Source organism: Penicilliopsis zonata (genome assembly GCF_001890105.1).
Source record: "Penicilliopsis zonata CBS 506.65 unplaced genomic scaffold ASPZOscaffold_6, whole genome shotgun sequence".
Classification (NCBI taxonomy): domain Eukaryota; kingdom Fungi; phylum Ascomycota; class Eurotiomycetes; order Eurotiales; family Aspergillaceae; genus Penicilliopsis; species Penicilliopsis zonata.
Genome location: NW_019208916.1, coordinates 553,792 through 581,631, shown reverse-complemented (window position 1 = coordinate 581,631; position 27,840 = coordinate 553,792). Strand labels below are relative to the sequence as shown.

The 27,840-nt window shown below is 52.6% G+C and overlaps 12 protein-coding genes across 12 annotated transcripts; 7 read left to right on the top strand and 5 right to left on the bottom strand.

Annotated features, from left to right (window-relative positions):
- Nucleotides 1–347: 347 nt before the first annotated feature.
- ASPZODRAFT_131956 (hypothetical protein) lies at nucleotides 348–1,859 on the top strand. Its single transcript, XM_022722887.1, has 4 exons — nucleotides 348–458; nucleotides 516–533; nucleotides 632–855; nucleotides 944–1,859. Exons 1-4 carry the CDS (start codon nucleotides 391–393, stop codon nucleotides 1,510–1,512), a joined length of 879 nt encoding a protein of 292 aa, XP_022581542.1. The 5' UTR covers nucleotides 348–390; the 3' UTR covers nucleotides 1,513–1,859.
- A 271-nt stretch (nucleotides 1,860–2,130) lies between these two features.
- Nucleotides 2,131–3,993, top strand: ASPZODRAFT_131955 (hypothetical protein). The gene is made up of 3 exons (XM_022722886.1): nucleotides 2,131–2,579; nucleotides 2,643–2,940; nucleotides 3,018–3,993. Exons 1-3 carry the CDS (start codon nucleotides 2,379–2,381, stop codon nucleotides 3,761–3,763), a joined length of 1,245 nt encoding a protein of 414 aa, XP_022581541.1. The 5' UTR covers nucleotides 2,131–2,378; the 3' UTR covers nucleotides 3,764–3,993.
- Nucleotides 3,994–4,300: 307 nt separating this feature from the next.
- ASPZODRAFT_141795 (hypothetical protein) lies at nucleotides 4,301–5,520 on the top strand (the record flags this gene model as incomplete). The annotated part of the gene is made up of 3 exons (XM_022724784.1): nucleotides 4,301–4,380; nucleotides 4,453–4,722; nucleotides 4,797–5,520. The coding sequence occupies 3 exons, from the start codon at nucleotides 4,301–4,303 to the stop codon at nucleotides 5,518–5,520; spliced, it is 1,074 nt and encodes a 357-aa protein (XP_022581540.1).
- A 321-nt stretch (nucleotides 5,521–5,841) lies between these two features.
- Nucleotides 5,842–6,837, bottom strand: ASPZODRAFT_166286 (hypothetical protein; the record flags this gene model as incomplete). Its single annotated transcript, XM_022726749.1, has 3 exons — nucleotides 6,701–6,837; nucleotides 6,530–6,609; nucleotides 5,842–6,471 (listed from the first exon to the last, which is right to left on the bottom strand). Exons 1-3 carry the CDS (start codon nucleotides 6,816–6,818, stop codon nucleotides 5,842–5,844), a joined length of 828 nt encoding a protein of 275 aa, XP_022581539.1. The 5' UTR covers nucleotides 6,819–6,837.
- A 285-nt stretch (nucleotides 6,838–7,122) lies between these two features.
- On the top strand, nucleotides 7,123–8,266 carry ASPZODRAFT_131952 (hypothetical protein). Its single transcript, XM_022722885.1, has one exon. The coding sequence runs from the start codon at nucleotides 7,464–7,466 to the stop codon at nucleotides 8,250–8,252; it is 789 nt and encodes a 262-aa protein (XP_022581538.1). The 5' UTR covers nucleotides 7,123–7,463; the 3' UTR covers nucleotides 8,253–8,266.
- Nucleotides 8,267–8,747: 481 nt separating this feature from the next.
- Nucleotides 8,748–9,842, top strand: ASPZODRAFT_15712 (hypothetical protein; the record flags this gene model as incomplete). Its single annotated transcript, XM_022726299.1, has 3 exons — nucleotides 8,748–8,943; nucleotides 9,113–9,488; nucleotides 9,545–9,842. 3 exons carry the CDS (start codon nucleotides 8,748–8,750, stop codon nucleotides 9,840–9,842), a joined length of 870 nt encoding a protein of 289 aa, XP_022581537.1.
- A 162-nt stretch (nucleotides 9,843–10,004) lies between these two features.
- ASPZODRAFT_131950 (hypothetical protein) lies at nucleotides 10,005–14,489 on the bottom strand. Its single transcript, XM_022722884.1, has 5 exons — nucleotides 14,299–14,489; nucleotides 14,173–14,217; nucleotides 11,658–14,093; nucleotides 11,138–11,568; nucleotides 10,005–11,076 (listed from the first exon to the last, which is right to left on the bottom strand). The coding sequence occupies exons 1-5, from the start codon at nucleotides 14,315–14,317 to the stop codon at nucleotides 10,501–10,503; spliced, it is 3,507 nt and encodes a 1,168-aa protein (XP_022581536.1). The 5' UTR covers nucleotides 14,318–14,489; the 3' UTR covers nucleotides 10,005–10,500.
- A 153-nt stretch (nucleotides 14,490–14,642) lies between these two features.
- On the bottom strand, nucleotides 14,643–15,109 carry ASPZODRAFT_131949 (hypothetical protein). The gene has a single exon (XM_022722883.1). The coding sequence runs from the start codon at nucleotides 14,938–14,940 to the stop codon at nucleotides 14,704–14,706; it is 237 nt and encodes a 78-aa protein (XP_022581535.1). The 5' UTR covers nucleotides 14,941–15,109; the 3' UTR covers nucleotides 14,643–14,703.
- Nucleotides 15,110–15,397: 288 nt separating this feature from the next.
- On the bottom strand, nucleotides 15,398–17,077 carry ASPZODRAFT_15710 (hypothetical protein; the record flags this gene model as incomplete). The annotated part of the gene is made up of 2 exons (XM_022726298.1): nucleotides 15,398–15,424; nucleotides 15,515–17,077. The coding sequence occupies 2 exons, from the start codon at nucleotides 17,075–17,077 to the stop codon at nucleotides 15,398–15,400; spliced, it is 1,590 nt and encodes a 529-aa protein (XP_022581534.1).
- A 288-nt stretch (nucleotides 17,078–17,365) lies between these two features.
- ASPZODRAFT_64691 (hypothetical protein) lies at nucleotides 17,366–20,054 on the bottom strand (the record flags this gene model as incomplete). The annotated part of the gene is made up of 3 exons (XM_022729254.1): nucleotides 17,366–17,527; nucleotides 18,740–19,149; nucleotides 19,226–20,054. The coding sequence occupies 3 exons, from the start codon at nucleotides 20,052–20,054 to the stop codon at nucleotides 17,366–17,368; spliced, it is 1,401 nt and encodes a 466-aa protein (XP_022581533.1).
- Nucleotides 20,055–23,135: 3,081 nt separating this feature from the next.
- ASPZODRAFT_25104 (hypothetical protein) lies at nucleotides 23,136–25,949 on the top strand (the record flags this gene model as incomplete). The annotated part of the gene is made up of 3 exons (XM_022727987.1): nucleotides 23,136–23,231; nucleotides 24,576–24,614; nucleotides 24,679–25,949. The coding sequence occupies 3 exons, from the start codon at nucleotides 23,136–23,138 to the stop codon at nucleotides 25,840–25,842; spliced, it is 1,299 nt and encodes a 432-aa protein (XP_022581532.1). The 3' UTR covers nucleotides 25,843–25,949.
- A 344-nt stretch (nucleotides 25,950–26,293) lies between these two features.
- On the top strand, nucleotides 26,294–27,673 carry ASPZODRAFT_25103 (hypothetical protein). Its single transcript, XM_022727986.1, has 3 exons — nucleotides 26,294–26,643; nucleotides 26,705–26,873; nucleotides 26,949–27,673. Exons 1-3 carry the CDS (start codon nucleotides 26,338–26,340, stop codon nucleotides 27,524–27,526), a joined length of 1,053 nt encoding a protein of 350 aa, XP_022581531.1. The 5' UTR covers nucleotides 26,294–26,337; the 3' UTR covers nucleotides 27,527–27,673.
- Nucleotides 27,674–27,840: the final 167 nt, after the last annotated feature.

Below are 27,840 nucleotides of genomic sequence, written 5' to 3'. Positions count from 1 at the left end.
TCCCTTGGGTCGAGACCACATTCCACACTCACGCATCTAGAAGGCCAAGTACCAGCCTTCCAGGTTGCATCATGCGGAGTCCCAGACGTCACTGCAGCCTATCGACCAATCACCGCCCGGCTGCCGCTCAGCTCCGACACAGTGACCACCTTCCAGCTGGCCGCACACGAGAGCATCATCAAAACCCGACCTAAACGCCCTCGTTCCCCCCTCCCGCCCAGGCAGCGTTCGACAGGTTCTTGTCTGACTCTTTTTTTCTTCTTCTTCGTTACCTATATTTTTTTCGCTTCTCTGTCTCGTCGAACTTCTGTCCCACTTCCCATCCCCCCCCCCCTCCCCCCCTTCCTTCTCTCACATCCTCAGTGGTTTCAGCTTCACCGACCATCGACCATGGCCCCTCCTCCTCCCGCCAGCTTGCCTCTTCCCGAGAGACTCAAAGCTCTTGCCCAGACATTACAGTAGGTGTTTCTAATTGTGAAGGTAGTCTCGGCTTCTAGAAACTGACAGTTTTGTAGGTTCGCCTGGTTCATCGGGTAAGGATTTATTGGGCATTGGACAGCTGGTCGAGGGACCTCGTGCACCTGATAATGACCAGCGCTGGGAGACACGGACACGCTGACACACATCACAGACATTTGACCCTGCTTCTCTCCGTCTTCCGCTACAGCTTGTCGTACATCACTTTCAACTACTACTCTACTTGGGCGAAGGTCTCATATCGCCTTGCGTTCGTTTCGGCGGCGGCTACCTATGGGATTGTGGTTTATAAGCAATACTTTGCTCGTAGCCGTTTGCAGGGCAATCCCCCCGCTATTGCTTTGAAGCTTGCTTCGGATGAGAATGTGCAGTACCTCGGTGAGTTTGCTACGGTGTGCGGGAGAGGTTCAATGCGTGATGATGATGATGGTGGTGGTGATGATTGCTGACTAGACTACCCCTTTAGCAATGGCTCTCGTGTGGCTGTACTCCCGCCAACTTCCCTTGGCCCTGCTTCCCTTCAGCGTATACTCAATCTTCCATGTTGCGACCTACACCAGGACCTACCTGATCCCAACCCTGCAGCCGGCCGCACCGGGCGTCGGGCCGACCTCCCCGACCTCCCCCGCCGGGTCTGCTAAGCCGGTGGGCAAGCCGTCGGCGCTGGCCGATACCATCGGCAAGTTCGTCAAGCAGTACTACGATGCCAGCATGGGTCTCGTTGCTGCTCTGGAGATCACCCTGCTGTTCCGCCTGGTCCTGTCTGCGTTGACCTTCTCCAGGGGCAGCTGGGTTCTCTTGGTTATCTATGTGGCTTTCTTCCGGGCTAGGTACTCTCAGAGCTCTTTCGTGCAGCAGGCGATGGGCTACCTCTCCGCTCGTATCGATGCCTCCATCGCCCACCAGAGCACTCCTCCCCCGGTGCGCCAGGGCTGGGAGGCTTTCAAGCGTTTTGTGCGCCAGGGTTACGAGGCAACGGACCTGAGCCGGTACACTTCTCGCTACGCTTCCACTGCCGCCAAGAAGCCCCAATAAAGAGAGCGGCTGGACAATTGTCCCGGATCAAGAACGCCCCGAGTAGTCTCTCGACAATGACCTTGCTGCTAGTCTAGGGTCCAGATTACGGTTTCTTTTCTCAACCACATCCCATGGAGATATCGACCTGTTGGCCTATATCAGTATGAGTATGGTCTGTGGATCTGATCTGAGGGCCATGAAAGACAGGCGCCCCTCTTCAATACAAGCCCAAGGCTTGCTTTTATGATGCTTTTTTTTCGTCTGTTTGCCCCAGATGATATGGGAAGTGATAAGCGATAAGTGTTGGTCCATGCGATGATATGTGATGCCCTAGATGCATTACTGGTTTTTCATTTTTTTCCCCCTAGAATTTCTTCTCTTGCCTATGTACCCTCCTGCCTATGATTCTCTTCCCATGTATGGTGTAGTTAGTTATCTGATTCGTTTTCGTTTGGTTTCCCCGTGCGAGCGAAAATGCGAATATCATTACTATGTACCTGATCTGGCGCGTAAAACTTCCAAAAAAAAGAGATAAGAAGTTATATGGAACGCCCCCCTAAGGTTTGCGTGCCTGGTGGCGATGCCTGAGGCTTGGCTTCCGGACCAAGGCCCGGACGGAAGAAAGGCAGAACCGACCGCCCAAAATTTTTGGAGGTACGAGCAGCGATTACAGGCCGCGATAATCATTCGATCAGCGGCTCTCACTTTATCTTTTTTTATCTTTGCTTCTACTCCATTCATAATCTGTGATTCTTCTTTTCTTCTTTTCTTCTTGTCTCTTTTCATTTTCATTCTTTCTTCTCCTTTCTTGCCAGCACATTCTATCCCTCCCCTTTGTGGTCTTCCGCACCACGGACCCGGTCTGCGGTGGTCTTGATTCTGCCATGAGTCTGACCTCTCGCGTGGTCGGTCTGTTCTCAACAGCAGCAACACCAGGCAGTCCCGGCACCGATACGCCGGTCTCTTCGCCCGAGGGGTTTGTCTCCATCGCGTTGGGCGTTGGAGGCGGACAAGAGGATGTCCCGTCGCACGTCGCTGTGCGGGAGGAGACAGAGGAGACAGAATCCCGGCCGGCATATATCCATGTACGACATTTCTTGTTTTCTTCGTTGTCTAAAATGGTTTGCTTTCTAATATTCGTCCTTTAGGCAATGTTCGCGGGTGCCATTGGCGGAACATGCGGTGATATGTTGATGCATTCGCTTGACACGGTCAAGACCCGGCAGCAGGGTGACCCTCACTTCCCCCCGAAATACGCCTCGATGACTTCCTCCTATGCCACGATCTACCGACAGGAAGGCCTGGCGCGTGGGCTGTACGGCGGAGCGTTTCCGGCCCTCCTGGGTTCTTTTCCGGGGACGTTGATCTTCTTCGGCGTTTACGAGTATACGAAGCGGTTGATGTTGGATCATCAGGTCAATGCCAATTTGGCGTATCTTTCTGGAGGTGAGAATCTGATTGAACGTGACAGAGCATGATTGAACATGTCCGAATGAGTGAAATGGTTAAATCTGATGGTATAGGCTTCTTTGCCGATTTGGCCGCTTCCGTCGTCTATGTTCCCTCCGAAGTGTTAAAGACGCGGCTACAGCTTCAGGGCCGCTATAATAATCCCCATTTCTACTCTGGCTACAACTATCGATCGACTGCGGATGCGTTCCGCACTATTGTGCGCCAAGAGGGTCTGTTGGCTCTCTTTTACGGCTACAAGGCGACCATCTTCCGCGATCTCCCTTTCTCTGCCTTGCAGTTCGCCTTCTACGAGCAGGAGCAGCGGCTGGCTAAGGCGTGGGTTGGCCAGCGGGATATCGGGTTGGGATTGGAAATCCTCACGGCTGTCACGGCCGGCGGCATGGCGGGCGTCATCACTTGTCCATTGGATGTGGTGAAGACCCGGATCCAGACCCAGCAGAATCCAGACTCCAGCAGCGGCAGTACGTCTCCTTCTTTAAGACATCACACTCAACCCACAACACAATTGTCATCGTCGTCTTCGTCAAATCCTCTTCGAACGCATTCGCGCCCGATCTCCACCTCCTCTCCTTCGACCTCGGTCCCGCCACCTGGTGCTCCCCGACTAGACACCTCCTCGGTAGTTACGGGACTGAAGATGATCTACCGCACAGAAGGCTTCGCCGGCTGGTTCCGCGGGGTGTTCCCCCGCGGTGTCTGGACAAGCATCCAGAGCGGTACCATGTTGGTGATGTACCAGTATCTCCTCAAACGATTCGAGACCTGGGGGGGTATGGAGGAGCTGAGTCCGTTATAATACCGCACACGTGGACGGCCGCATTGCATCAGACCATTATACATAGGCATCGGCGAGAGTAGTTTCGTTGGCGGGGCGTTCTGGTCGAGGGAGATCATTCCCCTTGTTTTTCTTCTTCTGTTCTTTTCAGTGGACACACACAAATTATGTACAGTATAAATAGAATGTGTGTGTATCATATTCATGTATACAATAGAGCTATAATACTATTGTAATATTAAACACTGGTGTAGTAGAGTACAGAGTATCTACCTGACTATCTAGTAATCAGGATGTTGTAAAGTACTGGTAAACATGCCCAAAACAGAAAGGGCGTTGATGGGGCAATGTAAACAATGAAAGCGCCCGCAGTTCGCCCCGCGTATACGTTAAGATCGCCAAACCCGCCCGCGCCATTCCTCTCCCAACACACTTGCTGTTACCAGTATAAACACACACATACGCACACAGTCCTGTTGTATAGACTATATATATATATATATAGATATATTTTCTTCACCGCATGGTTCTCGCGATATAACCAGGCCGATTCGCATCATGTCTACCCGATTTGCCTATCTGAAGGGCTGCAAGCGCGGCGTGCTCGAGGAGCTGGCCAGTGAGGCCGACCTTTACACGTACGATATCAGATGTTTTTAATGTCTACATTAGAACATATGCTCTGAAATATGTTTCGCTAACGGATGCAGGTCGAAGAAAGATCACCCCACTATTGAAAAGCTGGCCATTGCCCTCCTCGAGCACTTTGATCTCCATGAAAACACATACAAAAGAGACGAGCGCTTCACAGAAATCTATAGCCGGCCGACGGGGGGCGCGTTGCCCAAGACCCCTGGAAGGCGCTCGCCGGTTAAACGCTCGCCGGTCAAAAAGGAACCCAGATCGACGGAGTCGCCTTTGACCTCCAAGACGCCGCGGTCGACGCGTCTCACACGATCGCAGACTGCAGAGACGGAAGAGTACGGCCGAGCCCTTCCCCCCCCCCGAATTTATATGATTGTTTGATGTATCGCTTTTTTTTCTAACGGTTTAGGAGCGAATCTACCAGCGAAGAGTCCGAGGTTGAAGCTTCCCTGGCGGTCGAGGTTAAGTCGCCGCCAACTCGACAGGTAATAGACGAGCCTGCGCTGCCCCCATCGCCCAAGGACGTGACGGACGCGATCGACCAGCGAACGCAAGTTGTGCGCAAGAGCATCTCTGAGAAATGGGAGGAATTTAGGGTCGTGGAGCATGTGCACAGCCTGCGCTCCAAGCTCAGCAGTGTCAAGGCGATTGAATCCCTGGTCGTGTACATCGAGGGGCTTACGCTGCTTTACGATCTTATCCCCCTTCGCTACATGGGTACCTTCCCCGGGGTGCCTCAACTCCATATCCCTCAGTACCCCGTCAAGTTCTTCGACATGTTCGTCATGCTGGACAGTACCTTCTGGGCCCCCTTCTCGCTGTGGCTTGTGACTAGTGTCTTCTTACCCATGGCGTTTGCCTATTTCTTCAACATCAGCTTGAACGCGGCGCAGACCAGAGACCGTCCGTATGCCGTGCAGCAGCGGTTGGACTTCGACCCGCTGATGTTCAACATCAGCAAGGCGCTGATCGCCTATCTGGTATACGGGACACACTTCACCTTGTTCGGCCTATTTGGCCACCTATCTATTGAGCGCGTCAACATGGCGGTCCTCGGACAGTGGCCTGGAATGCTCATTGGCGCATCCATTGGCGTCGTTGGTACCCTCTATGAAGCCATCTTGCGAAGGTAATGCTTGGTTTTCTGTCTTGTTTCTATAGCAGAAAGACTTGAAGGCGGTTCTCGATTCTTTTTTCGGGTAAATTGGTGCAGAAAAGGGTTCTTTAATTTTCTGTTAAATTTTCTGTTGAGAGACAGGTGCTGGCTGCTCTTGGTCGACGTTTTAATTGGTTTTGCACAGTGCTATATATTCTAGTATTCTGGGTACGGCTGGAGTTGTTTTTTTAGTATAGTGAATATTAGTCGTTCTTGAATTATATGAACATTGAAAATCAGCGTGTGCCTGTACACTGCCTAGATGTACGCATACATCTCCCAGGCAGGAGAACACATTCTATCTCGCTCTCCCCCCAAACTTGAACCTCGCCGCCAACTCGGCCGTGAACAAGACCGGGGCCGCGGTCTCGATCTCCACGACTGAGGCGCGAATATGGTTGCTCGTGCTGAGCTGGCCGCCGATCTGGGTGGGCCAGTCGGTAACGTCCCATTCTAAGCCGTGGGTGGTGATTCTCGTCGGGCCGGCGAGGGGGATGATGCCGATATTTTCCTCGAAATACCTCCCCCCCGCCTGATCTGTAGTGTCGTTGTGACTACCTGTGTAGATCATGTTCCGACCCGATTTCAGGATAAAAGTGACACTCTCCTCGGAGACGAGATAAAGGGACCGTGCGACGGATTGATGATTCCGCGTACACTCCATCTCCATGGTAGCAGCGTACAAATGATGGATCTGCGAGAAGGCCTGGTCGACGCGGCCACCGAGGCCACCCAGCACGACGATATCGAGCCCTTTTTCTCTGTGGGTACGCGTGAGGTGCTCTTCTCCCTCGAGATAGCGCAGGCATTTGGTGAAATCCGTCGAGTACTGGTCTGGGTTTTCGATGACGGGGACGTCGAGGGCCTCGTAGTGCTGCCGGACTGCGGGCCGGATGGAATCCAGGTCGCCCACGATAGCGTTAGGGAGCTACCTGCGTTAATTTGAAGTAGAAGATATGTCGTGGTCTGGGTTGAACTGAACGTACATCTAGACTCTCTCTGTCGCGTGCCTGCATCATATCATAGAATCGGTTTGCACCGCCATCTGCGCAGATGGTGAAGCATGCTACCCTGTCTATATCAGAACTGAAACCACGATCTTTATTTTTCTCGAAGATTTGATTCAAACGTTGGTATGAGAGAAGGTTGAGAGTTACCGTGCTTCTGGAGAACGAGGTATGCCTCCTCATTGATCGGCTGGTTCAGAATAAGCAGTGCATATGGACTCTGCATATCCGGATCATCCCGGAAGAACCGGGTGGGATCCCATTCCATCGCAGAGCCTTGAGTACCCTTGAGCGTTGTGCGGGCTCGTGTAACAGGGCGGATATCCTTCCCAGCACTCACTTATCATGATGAAATTCCCCTCGGAGGGGCTATGTGTATGCCTGAATTCCAAGGCGACAAATATCTTACCGAGAAGTTAATCCGAGCCGGCCAGGGATTGATTTAACAGAGCTCTGATTGGTGTTCATTCTAGGTACCTAACATATAACTAGTCAACTAAGGTAGTGTGACTATAAGTGAGGTACCTTATCTACCTAGTAGGTACTCATAGTAGAAGACGCTGTACCCAATCCTCAGGCTTAATTATAAAGAACCCACATAAATGGCTGACTTATCTGGAGTATTACTATTTGCCGTGACATACTCCGCGGACTGAAGTTTTCCAAACGATTAGATATCCGGATCCAGGTTCCTAAATCGGAAGGACGGCGACCCCACCTACAGACTTGACTGTTGATTGATGACTCCCAACTTCCATGGGAATTCTATCGTGACTCTTCTGTCGGTGAGCAGAGCCAACTGCGGCTCGGTTCGACAACCAAGTCTCGGCGAAATCGCTGCCATAAGAATATGATTAACTTCCCCCCCCCCAGAAGCTTGTTTACTGTCTCTAGATAACACCCACCTACAACCATGTATCTTCCATCCGGCCACGCAGAGTCCTCCATCGAAGCTCTTTTTGCCCTGATCAAGGAGAATCCGCTCGGAGTTCTCACCACCGCCATCCAATCGCCGTCTTTCCCGTTGCTGCAGTCCAGCCATATCCCATGGGTGCTGGACGTTTTCTCAACCGATCCCGACACGCCCGTCAAGGGTCGTTTACGTGGACATATGGCCAAGCAGAATCCGCAGGCAAAGGCCATCATTGAAGCCCTGACTGCTGCAGACTCTCAGTCAACGTCCCAGTTGCAGCAGGATGTTATGATCCTGTTCACGGCCTCGTATCATCACTACGTGACGCCAAAGTTTTACACTGAGACTAAACCCGTCAGCGGCAAAGTCGTGCCCACCTGGAACTACGCCGCCGCACAGGTATACGGCAAAGCTACGATTTACTATGACTCATCATCCTCTGAAACGTCCGAGTACCTATCACAACAGGTCCATGATCTGTCTCGGATGTGCGAGACCTCAATCATGGGATACACGGGCCAGGACGAGAGACCGGGACCCTGGAAAGTGGCAGATGCACCAGACCGGTATGTTGATATCTTGAAGAAGAATATTATCGGCATCGAGATAGCGATTGAGAACATCGGCGGCAAGTTCAAGATGAGCCAGGAGATGGGTGTCGGTGACCGCAACGGCGTTATTGAAGGGTTTAGCAACCTTGGATCGGATATTGGCCAGAAAATGTCTGCTGTAGTGAAGGAGCGAGGGGAGATGAAAGATGCTGCCAAGATGGCATGGAAACAGAAATAGTACCAGGTACAGGTTACTCCATGTCGGCCTACCTTGTTGTTAGATACTGTATATACACCTGTCAGCTTATGCTAGACAATCTAATTGGAATATATAAGCTCTTCTTAAAGCTTTATACATCTGATCAGAGGATAGCATGAAGTATAACAAGCTTTTGACTCGATTTCAAGCATGTGCTTGAAGCATCCTCTGTTTTCGTAATAGAAATTGAAGTCTATTCAAGACGGGAAAAAAAAGGTGATGCTGAAAGAGTAAACATACTTGCGATGCTGACTAAACACTGCCTCAGGCAGAACGGCATCGGCGCGATTCGAATTCGGGTTATCAATCAACTTCCTTTTTCCCACACGTCTCCGCCTCGTACCGGTCCAGCCCGGCTCATTGCTTTTCGTCAGGCTCTACAATCGGTAGAGCTCTTCTCGCCGAGTTTCATACTCGGTTCCTGACTCTTTTTTTTTTCTGTCTGTCGCGGCCCTCCCCCGCACCCCTTTCACCATGTTCCGGCCCGCCGTCAGAGCAGTTCTCCGCGCGCCTGGCGTCGCAGTTCGTGCCCCGGTCAGCAGACGATTTATCGGCAGTTCTGGTGCGAGTGAGAAATCAAGAAGCTGGAAGAACACTGCTCTCCGGTTTGGTCTTGCGGGTGGTGCCATCTACTACTACAACACCAGCAGCATCTTTGCCGAAGAATCATGTACGTCGTGATGCCGCGCCCTCCCCCCCAACCCAATGCTTGTCTACTTTTGTGTTTTGAGACGATTGAAGGTCTCTTTCGCCTTTCGCGATTGAGAACCCCCTCCCCCTCCCCCCGGAAAACGCACTTGATGACCAATTGAACCTGTTGCTAAATGAAATTGGTCCAGTCCTACGACAGAAGCAGCGCAGTACAGAAAGCGCCGAAGAACTCCCTACTCTCGATTCCATCAAGCCCAAGATCCGTCAAGAGACCGTCCCGGAACCAGCCCAACCTGCTCTAGCAGCCGAACCTGCCCTTCCCGAAATCATCGATGTTGATGCCACGCAGCCCGTCTTGGAAGGTGGATTGAACCCAGAGGCACTCGAGCAAGAGGCCAGCCAGGAAGCCGCTTTCAACCCGGAGACAGGAGAGATCAACTGGGACTGCCCGTGTCTGGGAGGCATGGCTCACGGTCCCTGCGGAGAAGACTTCAAGGCGGCCTTTAGCTGTTTCGTTTTCTCCCAGGAGGAACCCAAGGGAATCGACTGCATTGAGAAGTTCAAGTGCGAATCCTTTTTTCTTTTTCTTTTTTTCTTTTTTTCATACTAATCTCTCGCAGGGCCATGCAAGATTGTTTCCGCCAGTACCCCGAAGTATATGGCGCAGAGCTAGAGGACGACGAAGCTGCCGCGGCGGCCGCCCCCCCGACGGGAGAAGAAGAGTCGTCGCCCGCCGCCACCGCCGCGGAGATCGAGGCCGCCTCGTCTCCGGATGAGAAGCGCGCGCACGCCAAGGAAGTCCACGCCCAGGCCAAGGCCGAGGCTGTCGAGAAGAGTGAACTGGCTGAGTCGGAGGCGTTGGTCCCCAAGGCTGTCCACGATGATGCCCAGCTCCAGAACCGCCCGACGGAGAAATAAAAAAAATGATAAGACTTTCTTTTCTGAACACCCCCCCCCCCCAAATGTACTGTATCTATATTGTCTTCTATTATGTGCTATTCTATCTCTAGACCTAAAATATAACTATGAATTCTGGAAGACTTACAGAGCTGGGAGTAGTAAAGAAACAACTAGAAGTAGAAAGCTATGGTAAACACTAGCGACAGTGTCCTGGAGGCACTTATAGACACATAATTGAAGAATGCTATTCTATTCTGGCAATCTAGACTGCATACTATTGGTTCGCCCGAGCGACTTGGCATGAGATGGAGCCCTGATGAGCACATAGCCTCTGGAACCGCGGTGCAACGAGAGAGACCGGCATATCTTATGCCCATCCATGGACTGGACACTTGAACAAGCCATGCATCTATACGATGCAGTTGCAGTTGCGCCGACGGAACTGTCCTTCTATCTGGAGACCGCACCATGGCTGCCCATGCTGCCCACGCGCAGAGGCGGGAGGTTAAAATATCGCATCGCATCACAGGCGCGGTACTTGTTCTTAGGATCTTGCTCGAAGATGTCGACAGTATCGGTGCATCCATATCGTCCGAGAGGATGGTTGATTCTCTTCTTTTTTTTTCTCTGTTCTCTCTGAGGGTAATCAATCGTTGGTCTATCCCAAAGGATCATTTTACCAGTCCACATCGCTGAGTTGGAGTTTGCGCGAGCGGAACCCGCCCCGGCCGCTGTTTGACTTGTCCATTCTAGTGTCGCGGTGGGAAGGGGGCCGCTTCTCGACGACCTCTGCTGGCTCGGCGGTTTCGTTGGATAGCTCATAGTTCAACACCAGACTCTTGATCCGCTGCTGCTCCTCGCGGTCTGCCTGCTGCTGGCTTCTCATGGCGACTGCCAGGCTCGAGTCGGAGGGCAAATCAATGGTTCGTGTCTGTTGTTTGTTGCCCTTCTTGGTCATCAGCGAGAAGGCCATGGTGTTCTCAGTCGGAAGAGGGGTTGTCTCGGGTGCAGCGTTATTATCGGCTGGGACGTCACGGCCAGGACGTGGCCGCATGGGAAGTGGGACGTCGAAGATATTCTTGCGTTCGAACTTCCGAGACTCCATGCTCTCGGCCATCATCTTCTCGAATTCACGGTCAAACTCGGCCTCGGCCTCGGGATCTCGCTCTTCTTCTTGACGCTTGACGAAGATCTGTTCCTCGTCCTCCTCGGACTCGCTATCACCGTTCTGCTCTGCGTTTGGACCGGACGCCTGTAGATAAAACGTTAATTAGCACAGGTAGTCAAAGAAAGGAGCAAACAATGGTGCTGACCTCAGCCTCGTCACTGGACTCCTGCTCATCATCAATCTCCGGGATGGCATCGTCCTCGAAACCAGACGATATGCTCTCGGCGTCATCCTCGTCTAGATCCATCTGTTTTTCAGAATCCTGGAGCTTGTAGTTCTGCGCAACGGCTTCACTGAAGACACGACTGGCTTCCTGGAGATCAGTGGCTAGCTTCCACTGAGGCCGAGTTGCCGAATATGTGTCCTGAACCAGGAAATCAACGTCCATGGGCAGTGGATCCTTGGTGAAAATGTAGTACTGGAAGAAGTTCAGGAAGAAGTCCAACTTCTTCTTGGCAGAGCCGCGATCGAAGCAGTGGCCGCAGGTATCGAGAATCGTGCAGACCAGACGGATACGGAAGAAATCGTCGGGCAGATCAAGCACATTGATTCGACCAGGCATAGGCGTACCTCCTTCTACAAATCATTAGAGAAATTGAGAAAAAAAAAGAAAAGAAAAGAAAAGAAAAGAAAAGAAAACAACGCAGGGAATTGGCAGTAAATACCATGGCCGAATGTCACGATCCGGTACAACGTATCAAAGACGACCGGGGAATCGACCATCTTGTAGTTGTAGAGCTCGCCGAGGAACTTGACCTCCGCCACACGCTTCTGGTTGAATTTGAAGTCATTCTGCTCAAGCCCCAGGGTGATTTGTTCGAGAACGTTGTCCACAATCCCAACCACAAAGTCCTGGTGATATCTATACAGCGCACTCACGAGAATGGCTAGCAGATGGATGTTGCCGTATTTGACCTTGACAGGCTTGCTGAAGACGCGCTCTAGAATTTCGACAACCTCTGGCTCCTCCCAGTGCAGCTTGCGAATGGATTTCAGGATCTTGGTGTAGTTGCGTTTATTCATGTCCAGGTAGATCAATCTCCGGATATACAGTTCGACGGGGGTACGGTCCTTTTGCTGGATGGCGGGGCGGGGCGGAGGATCGACGTAGTACATGGCATTTTCGATGAGCATGCGCTCTTGTTGGCCTAGGTGCTGGACGGTCTTCTTCCGGCCCAACGTCTCCAGGAACGAGGCCATGCGTGGTGCCGTCTCTGGGTTGCGGAGAAGATAGCGGCCACAGTTCTCCAACAAGTGCCCGATGATCTCGATGTTCATGCGGGAGAATTCGTCCAACGAGACCTTGAAACAGTGGAAGATGATATGCTCCGGGACGACGCCAAATTTGGTCAATTCCGCCAGGTATCGGATGTTACTCATGCGCACCTGGCCGAGAAAGTCCTTCGACTTGCGGCGCTGGAGACTCCGGAACTCATCATCCAGGTAGGTCGTCAGCCCCTGTGGGATATCAGGCAGGTATTGACCGAGGGTGGCGACCAGACGCGAGTATAGAGGGAGCAGATCCGAGCGGCCCTTGGGCACGTCGGAGACGGCCTTGACCAATCTGTTGCGAGACGCTTTGGAGTTGAGGAAGCAGAAATCCAGCGCAAGCTGATCCACTTGGTCCTTTGTCTGCAACTCGGTAAGTTTGGACAACAGGGCGTCAACCTGTGCACCGACCGTCCGGCTTGCGATGGCCACGGACTGATCATCAGCAGCCGCGTCGGCAGAGGGCTTGTCTTCCGGGGTCGGCTCGGGCTTGCTGTCGGCTTTGGGCTCCTCTCCATCCGCCTTCTTCTTGGCCGGCGGTTGGTCTTCCCCTTCGCCTGCCTTTTTCTTCTTCCCATCCTCGAGCAGGACGGCAGGTACCTTGCCCTTGAGATCCACCAGGTTCTCATAGAAGCGTCTCTCTTCCTCATCCTCCCAGATGCCTGCGCCATCGCCCTGTCCGCGGAGGTACTCGGACGTCTTGACTAGACCAATGCCGCTGCTGGCGGTGGGATCTGCGGATTCCTGCTCGATGATGTCCGGCATTTCGACAGCCAGAACCTCGCACAAGACCTGCGTGTTGGCAATCAGCTTCTCGAGGGACTTGGACTGTTTCTCGAAGTTTGCCTGGCGATCTTCAAAGATCTCGCCACTCTTGACGTAGGCCTCTGCGTTTCGACGGCTCTGGGCCGCCAGCGCCTTTTGGTCGCGAACCACGTGGAGCTTGACGTCTTCCAGATACCGATTCAGGATGTTCTTGAAACGCGACTGCACCTTCTCCGAGGTCAGGGGAGGGTCATTCTCCAGCGACGACGACGATGACGACGACGACGAGTCGACACTCTCTGACGTGTCCACCGTGGTAGCTCCATCGGGCTCGACTGTCTTCCTAGCTTCTTCAGCCTCCGGTTTCACCCCCAGTATATCCCAGCTAAAGCTTTTGGCAAAGAGCACCGCAAGGGGTAAGTTGACATGGTCGCGATCGTGACCGAGAAGATCCTTCAACACCTCGAGTGGGAAGGGCTCAGCCTCCGCCGCTGACGACGAGGGGGTTCTCATCTTGGCCGGCCCATCCGAAAAGGCGGACAAAGAGGAGGATGAGGAAGAGGAGGAGGGTTTCACGCCATCCTTGCCGGCGGTAGCCTTGACGCCGAGATCCTCTGGCCGCTCGATATCATCCAGCGTTTTGAGGACGCCGACCAGCCACAGCTCCGTAACGACACGCAGGAGAACCCTGTGGCGCGAGAAGCGGTCCTTCTCTTCGCGTTCGCGGATCTCCTGCGCCAGCGCCTTCAGCTGCGCTTTATCCGGTGTACTCAGGCCGCGGCCTAGCAGCCATCCGATCTGGCGCGTGAACTCATTGGGTCCGAACCGCTGGTGCAGGGCGCTGGTGATCTCCACCCCGGCGGCAATCTCCCCGGGCGACTTGAGCTTGCACAGGCCCTCGTAGCACGCCGAGATGATCTCCGACAGGTATTTGTGCAGCGATAGCGTGCGGATGTCGGCGAGGAAGGTCTGCAGGGCGGAGGCGGTGATGCCCGTGCGAAGCCGCTTGATGAAGGCCGTGTTCTTCTTCAGCGCCGAGTCGAGTGACTTGCTGACGGGGAAGAAGTCTGTTTGTAGTCAAAACGTCAGTTCTTCCCATCCAACTAATCCCTCCCCTTCTTGATTCAGCGTAGGTGCATCGCCTACCAGTCTCGCCTGCCCAGGCTCGCTCATTCAACGAGCGGAGTTCCCCTAGAATCCAGCATGTCAGTCACAGAAATCTTCTTTTCAAAGAAAAAAAAAACATAAAACCCCTAGGAAAGGGAAGTGTACGCTTTCTTTGGCGGTCCATTTAGCATGAATTAGTTAGTCGTCGTGGGGCCCTTCAGCGAGTGCGAAAAGGAAAGCGCGGAAGCGAACTGCACGCCGCATTTGGGAGGCCACAGCAATAACAAAGGGAAGCAGTAGTCTGGCTGGAGTCTGAGTCCTTTATTAAAGAAATGTAGCAGCAGTTGTAACTTGTCAGTCCTGGGATCGGATTGAGGATCGTGGATGCGGCACAGGCGGTGTACTCTTTCTGCCACTATCAGTTCCTACTACTGTACCTGTCTGTATACGAGTTCGAGTTCTTTACTCTTGATTACTTCGATTACAGGGTTCTCTTGATCATCCATTCATTCATACAATTTGATACCATCATCCTCATTCAGAACATCTATCCATCCTAATTCAGAACATCTATCCCCTCTTCTCCGTAAACCCCTGACTACCACTCCCACTACCACCCCCACTATCACTCCCACTATCACGACTTCCCCCCAACAACCTCTCCTGCATCTCATGCTTCAAATCCTGTGTATTCCAGCTCTGTCGACGGTCTAACGCGGGTTTCCACACTGACGGTGGCTGGGTAGAGGGTGGATGTACCGGGTCGGTCTCGGTCTGGGTCTTGAGTCTGGAGGGGAGATCACTCATGATGTCTGTGGTTTGTAGGGTAGTTTGTAGGGTAGTTTGTAGTGTAACTTGTAGTGTAGTTTTGTGGGATAATATTGCAGTTCGTAGGTGATATATTGAAGGGCGGTGTTTTTAACTTATCTTCTATGTGAGATGGGATGATGTAGGTTGAGTGGCGAGTTGACGTCGGTCAAACAAGGAAGTGGTACTTACTACTTGATATACCTAGCTTAGAGTACATGTCGACTACGTATGTACCTACTTATATACTGGTATAAGGAATGGTATATTGCATTACAGTACAACTAACTAGACAACGTAGACAAAGCCTACAAACGTCAAACATCATCATACATCTCCAAGAAAAGAAGGGTATGCCACGCCACGCTATGCGAGTCCTCGAAACATTCAAAGGCGTCAAAGAAAGGAAAAAAAAAACAGTAAGAAATATGTACTAGAAGCACGTCCAACGGTTGCTCTATTTCGGCTTGCGCCAGAAATATTGCTAGAAAAGTTAGCAGGCCAACCACAAACAATAGCAGCGGGGTAGAAGCGATTTAGAAAAGAAAAAAAAAAAAAAAAAAAAAAAACCTACCTTGTGCTGTTTTCTGCAGTTGCGGAGCCCCGGCTTGCGCAGGTCGTGGACCACCGCTTCGCGGCGCATGTCATCGTCGTCAAAGTCGGGCACGTAGTAGTACTCGGCCTCAAGCGCCTTGCCCGCGGCGTCTTTGCCCTCGCGCGCGACCTTGCCAATACACTTGGTGGACTCGAACACGGTGCGGATCTCCGCCGTGGACAGGCCCGGTTTGCGGTCATCCCTCCGCCACAGACCCGGGGGCAGGTTGTTCAGGAGGGTGGAGAAGGGTGTGGACGAGAGCCGCGAGAAGGCCAGCTGGTTGACCGCGTGGTTCTGGATCCGCTCGATCTCCTCGCTGATCTTGGACGCCTTGCCACCATTTTGATCTTCTACCGAGGTGACGGAAGCAATGGCCTTGGACAACCGACGAGGAGAAGATTGCATGGGCTTTGACGGCTGCTGTTGAGGCCGTACTGAGCGAATGGGTGAATCGTGGGCGCTGAACGAGGCCATTCGGGGGAGAAGGTTCTCCCCAAAAGGCCCAAAGGAATGGATGATGGGATCGTTCTCCTCATCGTGGTCGGAAAAGTCATCGGAGCGCGAGCTATCGAACGACGACTCGTCTCCGAGGACGTGTTGTGCGCGCTTGGATATGGAACCGTCGACCGTGTTACTCCGACGGATCGGCGATGGCTCGTCTTCGTAGACGACCACCGAGTTGCGGGCCCGCGTGGGAGTAAACAACGGTGATGAAGGCGGGATGAGTGACTGGACTGCAGGCGAGGGCGAAATGGGCGATGCCAGCCGCTGCTGTCGGTCCGCAAGCGGGCTGTCTGAAAGTGTAGTAGCATGACCACGTCCGTTGCGAGTCGGGGTAGGGTCGTCATCCTCCTCCTCCTCCTCCTCCTCCTCTTCCCAGGTCTGATCAGAATTGACATGAACAGCGGGGACAGCAACTTCCTTGGGCTGGGTCCGCGGCCACTGCAGAAGCACACGAGCATCGTGTACGTCGATCATGATATCCGCACCCTTGATATCGGACGTGAAGGTCTTGCCCTTGGCCAGCTCGTACGTTTTTCCCTGGCAATGGATCTTGATCCCGTTCCACCCCATGCACAGAATCTCGACACGTTCGCGGTCGAACGGGTTCGGGGCCGGCTTATACGTCGCCTGAACATGAACCCTGGAGATCATCCGGTTGGCAGACAACTGATGCTGACACGAGGCGCTCGACCGCCCCATCAGCACCGGCTCCCCATCCTCCCGTAGCACCAGGGTCGGCACATCGGACAATGGTGCCCGTTCCGACGAGACGGCGGGAATCGCGCGGCGCGAGACCGGTCGAGGCAGCGGCATCATCCGGGGCGGCGGCGACGATGACATGATATGCGTCGACGAGGTGGGCACGGGCGTCGGATACGTCGAGACCAGGCCATGAGACTCGCGGGCCAGCCGTTTCTGCGGCCGCGGCAGCGATGGCGACGAGCTCAGCGGTTCAAAGGCCGGTAGCAAGGGTGCAGGACGTTTGACGCCTACTACCGACGCCGTACTATTGCTTCTCCTCAGCGGCGACGACTCCATGGTGAACCATAAGCTTTTTTCTCTCTTTTCCTTTCTCGATTTCGTTCTCGGTTTCTTCTTCTTGTTCTTGTTCTTGTTCTTCTTAACCTTAGTCGCGTCGTGCTGTGGGGGTCTACAAGCTCTAATAAACCCTCAGGCAGAAGACAAGGAAACACGACGAGAAGCAATGAAGGAAACAACCGAGAAAAAAATGACGGGTACCCACACGGCCAGCAGGAGGCTGGGAGCGGGGGGGGGGGGAAATGTTTTGTAGAAAGGCAGTAAAGACAGAGAATACCAGACAAGGGCTCAAGTCGTCCCCTGGAGAAGGGCAAAAGGGTTGCTTCGCAGTGGTGGGAGGGGAGGAATGGGAAAGGGTCCCTCGCCTGCCGGAGACGAGGAAAGGGCAGAGGCAGAGGGAGCGTGTCTTGTCAACCGCGCCGCCAAACACGACGCGTTGAAAGTTCCGAGCTCCACCACAAATCGCGATCACGCTTTTTTTTTTTCTAAGGGTTTTTTTTTTCCGGTTCACGAAATGCAAAATTGCCCAATGGTAGTAGCGGATGAAGTCGATGAGAGACGCGAATTGTTTAGATAAGGCGTTGCGAGGTTGCATTTCAATGCTACTCTCCGTACATTCTACGTCAATTGAGTAAACATAGCTAGGTACCTATGCTTTCATTGAACTCAATGGCAGTACGCTGTATTCTTATACCTAGGTACTCTGTGCTCCGGTTCTCAAATCAATTGGGTATTATACTATTGACGTTTTCTGTAATTGACAGACTAGTAAATCTGGTACTACCTAAGGTACCTCTTCCTACCGTTCCTAGGCTCCTACTGGGAAGTACATAGTCGTGCCAACAGGGCTTATACGTCATGGGTAACTACTCCGTATGCCGGAATGCCCATTCCAACCGAGTACGACTACGCCACCATTGGTACAAATTACGGCAGACAGAAATGACAGAAACAAAAATAAAAAAAGAGACAGTAGATTCACAGTAGAAAACAGGGGAAAGGGAACGTTTTCCAAGAATAAGATCAAAATGACAAAAGACATCGTGGGATACAAAGCTGCGTTCATCGGGAAAAGCCACCGTCACTCACCGAGGGAGGGTATAAAAACAGGAAGAAAAGAGGAAGGAAAAAAGATTACAGCGTGACAAGAAACAAGTGGCTCGAAATAGCGTTTTCCCACCGTTGGGAGATCGGCGTGCTGTCTTGCCCGATTCTGGCGGCCAGGGTCGTCATATCATCGTCGGAAGAGAGGTCGCTATATCAAACACGAAATGGTGAAGTAGGAAAAAAAAAGGGGGGGAAGGGGAGGGAGAATTTGGACGTAAAGAGGAAATCAAAGTTGCTTGACTTTGCAGCAGAAGTTAAAAAATCTAACCACAGCGACCTCTTCACAAGGGTGTCGAAGACGTCGAAGGTTGCAGCTGGGAGGGGAATTCCAAGCCACAGGAGAGAATTAAGATACATCGAAGATAAGCATGCACATGCAACAGCAGGTCGTGAGGTCGGCGGCCTACAGGGCATTGAGAGAAAGGGTTCCTTTCCGGTTTAGCCCTGATTCAGACTGGCTTCGCGCCTGCGAGACGGAGGTGGCCCATTCTAATAGAAAATATAGTAGGCGTCGCCAGAGAGAACCTCGACCTGATTGAAAAAGTTAGTACTGACCAACATTAAGATAACAAAAAGGGATGAACTTACGGTGCAACCGTCATCGACCTCACCATCCGCGTCGTAAAAGACACCATCCTCGTAGTAGCACTCGCCGCTGAGGTCGTCTCCCTTGATCTTAACGTTGAAGTCGAGAGTGGCAGTGGTAGTGGGAGTGTTGGGGAAGAGAGACAGCCACTTGCCATCGCTCTCACCAACACCCATGTTCATGGGAGCCCAGTTGCCGACGTCCGAGGCAGAGGTGCCCCACTGGCAGCCGGTCTTGGTGCTGACACCCTTGGGGTTGATGTAGTACTGAGCAGAGGTGACCTCACCCTCCCACTTGTAGTAGGTGGTGCCGTTGGGGCAGGTCAGGTCCTCAGTGGAGCCAGCAGCGACGCTGAGAGGAATGGTCTCAGACTCGGTACCTAGTCAAAAATGAGTATATATAGAAAGAAAAAAAATTAAAGAGGCGGCTTGGAAAGTTTTTCCTTGAGAACTTACCAGGGTAGTCAGTACGGCACACAGCCACGACCTCGCTAAGGGTGTTCTCGACGTAAACACCGCCAACGCCGGGAATGCACAGCTTGCTGGAGAGATCAGAGTTGGTGAGGTAGAGCTTGCCGTCCTTGCACTTGATACCACCAACTGACTGGCCAGTGGAACCCTGGGTGGAAGGCCACTGAGACTTCTGGTAGCCGGCGGGGCAAGCGTAGGAGCACATGGCACCAGAGGTACAGCTATCGCCCGAGACACCGGTGACGATCTCGGTGACCACGTCATCGGAGATGGTCACGTACTGGATACCAGACCAACCGCCGAGACCCAGGTAGTCAAGCGCGACGGCACCGTAGTCGGAGGGGAAGTCCGAGCAGGAGATCTCTCCATCGGGGAAGTCAGCGTCGATGCCGGTGGAGGTGGAGCTGGTGGAGGTGCCGCTGGCGGCGGCGGCAGAGCTGGAAGTGCTGGAGCCGGAGGAGGCCTGGGCGGAGGTGGTGGTGGCCGCGGCAGTGGTCGCAGGGTAAGAGAAGGGACCAACCGAGATGGCGGGAGCAATCTCGGTGACAGTGGTGGCGGCGGCGGTCGAGGCGGCGGTCGCGGTGGCAGAGGAGCTCTCGCAGGCGCCCGAGGGGGCGATGCCATCGGCCCACTCCAGGGTACCATCGGCAATACCCTCGCAGACGACGGCCTCGGAAACGAGCACACCATTGAGTTCGTACTCGATGACAGTGTCATCAGCACGTCTGTGCAAGCGGCGATGGCCGTGGTTGTGCTGAGCGGCGGCAAGGGTGCCCGCCGTAGCCAGGGTCAGAGCAAGAGTGTTAAAACGCATATTGTCCTGATGCTGATTGCGAAAACGAGTTTTCTTGAGTTGTTCAAATATATTCTCCCGCTGGGATACTGAGAAGGAGAGGGATTATCTATAACAACGGGGAGATTGGTCAGTGACTGGTTCGATAGCAGGATATACAACCTCCTCCTCCTCCTCCTCCCCCCGTATCGATGGGCTGCAGACACAATAGAGCAGGCTGGCCCTATGAATTGGGCAGCCTCGATGCCATTCCCACGTGGTGGAGGTCGCTGGAATGTGACCATCGGGCAGGCAGCCATCTCATGAATTTCCTGATCCACTGGGCTGGGGGGAGAGGGGGGGGGGGGGGGGGGGGAGAAAAATCAATTAAACAATAACCTACATCAACACCACAGGTCTGATGCAATTTGTACAGGAAAAGAAGAATTGGCAGAGGAGAGTTCGACCGTCGAGACGGGGGGCTGCAAGTAGAAGGGGTTTGGTGAATAAAAAAGAGCGCGAGAGCCTAGAGAGCGAAATGAGGATTCCAAAAGAGCGTGCGAGAGAGAACGGAGCCTCTCTGGTCGGACAGGAAATCTCGAAGGAAAATCAGCAGGCAAGGCTGGAGAAAGACAAAACGCTGTAGCGGAAAAAGAACCAGAAGGAAAAGAGAGGGAAAGCGGCGGGAAATGAAGGGTTGAGGCGATCCAGGGGGGAGGAGTCAGCATCGCCCGTCTGCCTCGTCCAGGGGAGACCAAGAGAGACCAAGAGGGGGGGAGGGGGGAAGCAGAAAGGACGGCTCCGGCCCACACCGTTACTCAGACTAAGACGCGCGCAGGTTGGCTGGAGGGTGGCAGTAGACACACTGGGTTTGGGGGGAAGGCTTGGGCAGGGCTTGGGCAGGGAGGGTGCGTGGTGGCAAAGGGGCCGAGTGCGTGGCTGGGCCGGTTTAATGAGACGCCCGGCGGCCAAGTGGGCGATTCGCCCAGCAATAAGGATGGGCTCATGGCTCCAGCTCATGCTGGCTCCTCCCTCGCTAGGAAATCCGTTGGTGTTTTTCCTGTTCCTGAAATCTGACGCAGCCTGGGGCTTGGCAAATTTCCTTTTGTCTAGGCCTGGAGCCAATGAAAGGAGTGGTAGGCCTGTACTTCAGCAGCCCCTTATCCAGGCACGCCAATCATGCTGGCTGCGGCCCATGGTACGGTTCGGCGCCTCTACTATGGTACGAAGCTCGTATTAGTACGGAGTCTACAGGTACCTAAACCTACTAACTAGGTAGGTACACTACTTAGTACATACAGGTACGGAGTACCTGGTATACAGTGTTAACCTAGAGCAAACTTACCTTAGTGATGGCTGGAGAAATACTACTCTGTATTAATACACTGCTACATATGAACCACGTTGGCTTCGTAGCAATTCATCGGATCTACTCTGCCGTGCGACATGGAGGGAAGATCTGACACTTGACGGAATCTGAAAATAAATATAATTAAATAGTAGTGTGTAGTACGGAGCAATTAAAGAATAAAGTCAGTGCCCACTGGAGACTCGGAAACTGGAGCAAGACATGGTCGCTGTCGATCTTGTTGGCACGAGTCTACTTGTGCCAAGTTGCCAACGAGTCCACGGCTCAGTAGCAGTCCAGTGTACGGAGTAACTTGTAGCAATCTTGGTCTATGTAGTATAGTAGTGCTCCATGCTCTACTTCATAGTACCACTCCGTACATAGTAACTATGTAGTATGGAGTTTCCCTTGAACCTACCAGGGAGTAACTTACTAACTCCTGCGTCTTAGTAGGTGGCAAGAGTTGAAGAAAAGGGGGACAGCCCGGCTATTATCGACAGGCAAAGCAGCGGTCCCAAAATCAAGCCTTTAGCTCGAAAGTCACGGGGAAGCCAAGAACTGCACCTCCTAATTCCAACTCCCTACTCTGACTCCAGGGAGCACCTACTACATACCTAGGCAAGGTACTGTGATGACATGGTCATGGACCCATGGGAAGACGCGAGTATAGTTCTGTTTTCGATAAGATTAATCGAGATTCAACGTGTCCTACGTACTACTACTGGTAAGCCTACACTCTGAACTCTGCCGTGGATCACTATTGTTACAATTACAACCAGTTTAGGTGCGCGTCCAAGCGGTGTCCGCCTGCCTTAGCACAGCACTACCTCGACTAGGCAACCTCTTAGTCTGGTCCGGAGTACGGAGTACGGAGTATTACGGAGTAAAGAGGTACCCCCAGCTCTGCAGTATATACAATCCGCAAGTTTGTTGTTCTGCCTCTATACGAACCGCTGGGTCTGTTGACTATTAGCGAATACGGGACAGCTAGACGCCTGGAGTCAGCAGCACAAAGAGGAGATCGGCGCGAAAAGGAGGCGCGACAACCAGTTTTTTTTTCGATCCTCTGGCTGACGCGATGAGGATGAACATGAACCATGGGGTATGAATATGATTCGACCCATTCTTTTGGGGTCGTACGGAGTAGACTCGGTTTAATTGTAACCAACTAGTACCCATGTCGATTATTGGAGACAGGAAATGATTTGATGGTAATAATATTAAATACTGCTGAGGAACTCTTACGGAGTACGACGACGGAGGTTGTTGGTCTCCCCTCTCGAGCTAATCAGACTAGGCCTGGTGCCAGTCTAGCGCGAGTAATAGCGGCGTTGGAAATGATCTGATGGGGTCTGCGGTACGTATACTCTTTGATAACTTCCATGATATCCATATCTCAATGGATTCGATGGAATGAAGAGGTACCGACTCTGGAGTATACGGAGTACCAACTGTCTTTGTCGTGGATTCATCTGTCTACGTTTTAGGTACAGCCACGGCTCATTACCCCCACTGATTTTTTTTTAGATCAGAGCTGTCAACTTTTTCTAATGACTTCACAGTTCAGACAGGGCCTTGCTGTGACTCGATGGATCCATTGCGCCGTTGTGTATCGATCTTATCAGTGAGCTGGCTTGCTGGATTTTTTGCACCCCTCGGGACCCCTCACCGTTCCAACCTTGACCTGACGCGTTTCGAAATCGAAGCATGACGAATAAATAATGGCCTGATGAACGGACCAAACCAGTGGGACATGCTCGAGAATTCCTCGCGTGATGGGTGAGAAGAACCGAACGGAATCCGAGAGAGTTCTCCTATCAGAAACCGCGGAGATTCAGGCAGCTCGCTCACATCTACGCGGCGGCTCGGCCGTTTGTTTACGACTTACGTATCCCAGCGTGGGGCATTCGGGAGTCGAGTGACATTTAGATATTCTAACCAGTGACCAGTGACCACTTGCTCCTGTCAGTCTCTGTTAGCTGAAACTGCATCCTTGAATGATAGCATCGGGCACTGTCAACCTTAACCCCCCAGACCTTACTCTATCAACGTGTCTTGGTGTCTTGGTGTCTTATGTGTTAGCTAACTACAGCCCACATAGACATGTTATCCAGACACCGGCGTCGGATGCCAACCGTCTTGCACCCTCTCGAGTGACTCTTGCAGACCACTGAGCAGTGAGCGATCGCAACCTCAAGATATCGGAGCAATCTCGCTTGAATATTGTTTCTGTCTATCATTATTATTGAAGGAACCCCTTTTTCCGCTCAAAACACAACTTATTGGATCGCTATTGCGTGATACTGCTGATCTTCATATTGATTCCATTGCTTACTAGGTAACCAGCTCGTTAGTTGCTACGTCCTACGTACTTGATATACGTCCACTTTACCGAGTCTACAAATTATGGAGAACCACCTCGGGTACGATACTACGATGCCTTGAGACATACAATCTCACAGAAACCGAACCAGCAACGTGGATATCTAACTATACGGAGTACAACCTAAGGCCAATGCTATGCCATACACTAGACACGAAGAGATAAAGATTTGCCCAAGTAATTAAAATTAGGGCTCAGGAAAACCGACGGGATGTCTTGACGACTTATCAATCGATAACTCATGATGGAAAGGCCATTATCGGAGCTTAATCCCCCATGGCCCGAAAAAGGCAGTCCCCAATATCAATCTTCTTGGGATGAACAATCTTTTACTGTCTTGGTTTAAGATATTCTCAACACGCCAGTTTTACTAGTTTAGCTGGACTACTCCGTACTTGTCTCGACAAGCGATTTTTTTCTCGCCAAATAGTCTGTAAAAAGAATTATTCATCTTAGAGATTATCTTAAAGAGTCGCTCTTTTAGTATCGTCAGATCTCTACACTGGAGACCACACTGACACATTTATGTCCCCAAAGCATTTTTCTGTGAGTTATTTGCTAATCCATACTCTAAAAAGTCAATGGCATTAAGATATCCGGTATTCTACTTGTATAAACCAGGAGGGAAATGCATATGGTTGATGTGGATGACTCAGCCAGTCTAGGCCGAGAGCAGCGCAAGCCAAGCTCGGACAAATTCTCCCACCGCCTTCCGCGAATTTTTTTTTGTTTCGATACTTACAGGCATTGAATATTGAGGGAAATCCAGTCCGCCATAATCTGCTGCCAGCAATCATCCAGAATGGTGTCGTCAACTGCTCTCACCACGAAGGTGGCCTCCGGCTCGCCTTACCAGCTTGACAATGAACAGGTACGTTATCTGTGGAAAAAAAAAGGATGGAGAAAAGAAGGCCAAAAACTAACAGTCTTATCAGGTGACGAGAGCGTCGACTGCGTTGTTGCGACACATCAAGACGAAGCAGCAAGAGCAGGAAGAGTCTGCGACGAAGAAGACGCTGATTGGAGATAACGACGACGAGTCGGATGCCGAAGACGTCCCTCTTCACAATGACCCGGTATGGCTTGTGCTCACGACCAAGAAGCATGTTGTCGACAAGAACCGTCTGAAGCCCGGCAAGATCCCCGTGCCGCACTCTCTTAACGCCTCGCCCTCGCTCAGCATCTGCCTGATCACCGCCGACCCGCAGCGCGCGGTCAAGGATGTCGTGGCGGACCCTTCGTTCCCGCAGCACCTGTCTTCTCGCATCAACCGGGTCATCGGGTTGTCGAAGCTGAAGGCCAAATACCACAGCTTCGAGAGTCGGCGGCAGCTGTTGGCCGAACATGACGTCTTCCTGGCGGATGACCGGATCATCATGCGACTGGTGAAAACCCTGGGCAAGACCTTCTACAAGTCCAGCAAGCGGCCGATTCCGATCCGCATTGCGGAGATCGAGAAGGTCGACGGGAAGCGGGTGAAGAAGGATCCGAAGAAGCGATCGGCCAACGCCGCCGCCGACGACGAGCATAACGCCTCGGTGGCCTCGCCGCTCATCGTGGCCAAGGAGATCGAGAAGGCGCTCAACTGCGCGGCCGTCCAGCTCGCCCCGGCCACCACCGCTGCCATCCGTGTCGGCTCCGCCAAGTTTACCCCCCAGCAGCTGTCGGAGAACATCGAGGCCGTGGTGAAAGGTCTGACGGACAAGTTTGTGGCCAAGGGCTGGAGGAACGTCAAGGCTCTGCACATCAAGGGCGCCAATACGATGGCCATGCCCATCTGGCTCGCCAGTGAGCTGTGGCTGGAAGAGGCGGACGTTGTGGAGGCAGTAACGGTCGCGGCGGGCGATGAGACGAAAACGATCCAAGGCGCCCCCAAGAACGACAAGAAACGCAAGTCGAGCAACACCGATGAGGAGAAGCTCCTAGCGGCGGCGCCCAAGAAGTCCAAGAAGGCCAAGGGCAGCGAGGAGGATGCCGACGAGGCCGCTGCCGTTGCCGCGCGCAAGGCCAAGCTTCAACAGCAGAAGGCCCAGGCCCTGGAAGACGGGGACGCGTCGGTGTCGAAAGGCGGCAAGAAGAAGAGAAAGTCGATCTCTTAAACAAAAAAGAATTGAATATGATCCCCCCGTTTTTTTTTTTTTTCCTTTTCACTCTTCATTTTCGTTTTCATCAGGTGTTCCATGGGTTGATATTTGTCCTTGACTGCATTTATGGGCTACATACATACCTCTTATGGCGGCGTCAATCTTGCTTAAGACACAGTCTATACAATAAAAGTATTGCACCACAACAGGAATAGGCGTGGTATGTAGTAGTATCACCTTGCCACATAGTCTAGTACTTTACTACGTACCTTACTACCTCGTTATGATAAAATATTTAGTTATTATTAACTATCTGGTAGGTACTACTACTGGTACTTGCGCTTAGCAACGGACAGTTAACCGAGTTGTCCGAGGTCGGATGTCTTGGCAGTCCCAAACGATAATCGGCCGCCGAAGCCAGTGAATACTGCACTCTCCTAGCTAACCAGCTCACGACCGTTCTTTGATAAATCAAGAGCTAGAACTGGGTTAAACAGGACAAACATCGAGATGATCCCGATCGCCAGATCCTCCGCCCTGCGGGCCGTCCGGTCCCAGCTCTCTCAGCGCCGAAGCCTGTCTCCCACCTCGGCCGCCGCACTTGCCCGCCTCCTCTCGACGCTCGCGGTCCTCGAACAACGCGACGGCAAGCTGGCTAGCTCGTCGTTGGCGGCGATTGTGGCGGCGCAGAAGCTGGGCGGGCCCGTTACTGCCTTTGTGGCCGGCAAGGGCGTGAAGAGTACATCTGCTGCGGAGGCGGCGAAGATCCAAGGTCTGGAGAAGGTGGTTGCGGTCGAGAATGAGGCTTACGAGAAGGTATTTTTTTTTTGTTTTCCTTTTTGGTTCGAATTATGTTCTGGTTTTAATCCATTGGTAGGGCCTTCCGGAAAACTTTGCGCCTCTGCTGGTTGAAAATATCAAGCAGGGCGAATATACACACATCATCGCGGGACACTCGGCTTTTGGGAAGAGTCTGCTGCCGCGCGTGGCGGCGTTGTTGGACGTCCAGCAGGTTTCTGATATCACGGCCATTGAGAGCGAAGACAGTGCGTACTTCTTGCTCCGATCTTGATAATAAAAAAAAATGGCTTGTTCTTGTTCATGTACTGACGGAACTGTAGCTTTCGTTCGCCCCATCTACGCTGGAAATGCAGTTCTGACGGTGCAATCCAGCGACCCGATCAAGGTGATCACAGTTCGTGGCACGGCCTTCCAGGGCGTGGAGACCGAGGGTGGTTCCGCCACCGTGGTGGACGGGACAGATCCCAACACCCCCTGCCCGACGGAATGGGTGTCGGAGGAGCTGGCAAAATCCGAGCGGCCAGACCTGGGGACGGCCTCGCGCGTGGTCTCTGGCGGGCGAGGACTGAAATCCAAGGAGGAGTTCGACCGGTTAATCCTCCCGCTGGCGGACACGCTGGGCGCCGCCATCGGTGCGTCTCGCGCCGCCGTCGACAGCGGGTTTGCCGACAACAGTCTCCAGGTTGGCCAGACGGGGAAGAATGTCGCCCCGCAGCTGTACCTGGCTGCCGGTATCTCGGGCGCTATCCAGCACCTGGCGGGTATGAAGGATAGCAAGGTCATTGCTGCCATCAACAAGGACCCAGATGCGCCCATCTTCCAGATTGCGGATGTGGGACTCGTCGGCGACCTCTTCGAGAAGGTGCCCGAGCTGACGGAGAAGCTCAAGAAGCAGTAGTCTTGCAAATAGTATAATCAATACCGTGTATTCTCTTCTTCTGTCTCTTGCTCTGGATTTGGATTCCTCAATCAATCGTTTCTATCCATTCGGCGTTATGCACTAAACAACCAAAGCTACAAGTATCAAAGATCAATTACCCAGTTCAACAAAATGCCAGTTCATATTGTAGTATACAGCCTGCAATGTAGTAGTTAAATTACGCGATAGTTGATGCCTGATGCCTCAGGCACCATAGGGTGATTGGCCGGCGCGTCCGACGCGAGGAACGCGTCCTCATTTGATATCAACCGGAGACTCAGACCAACTTACCA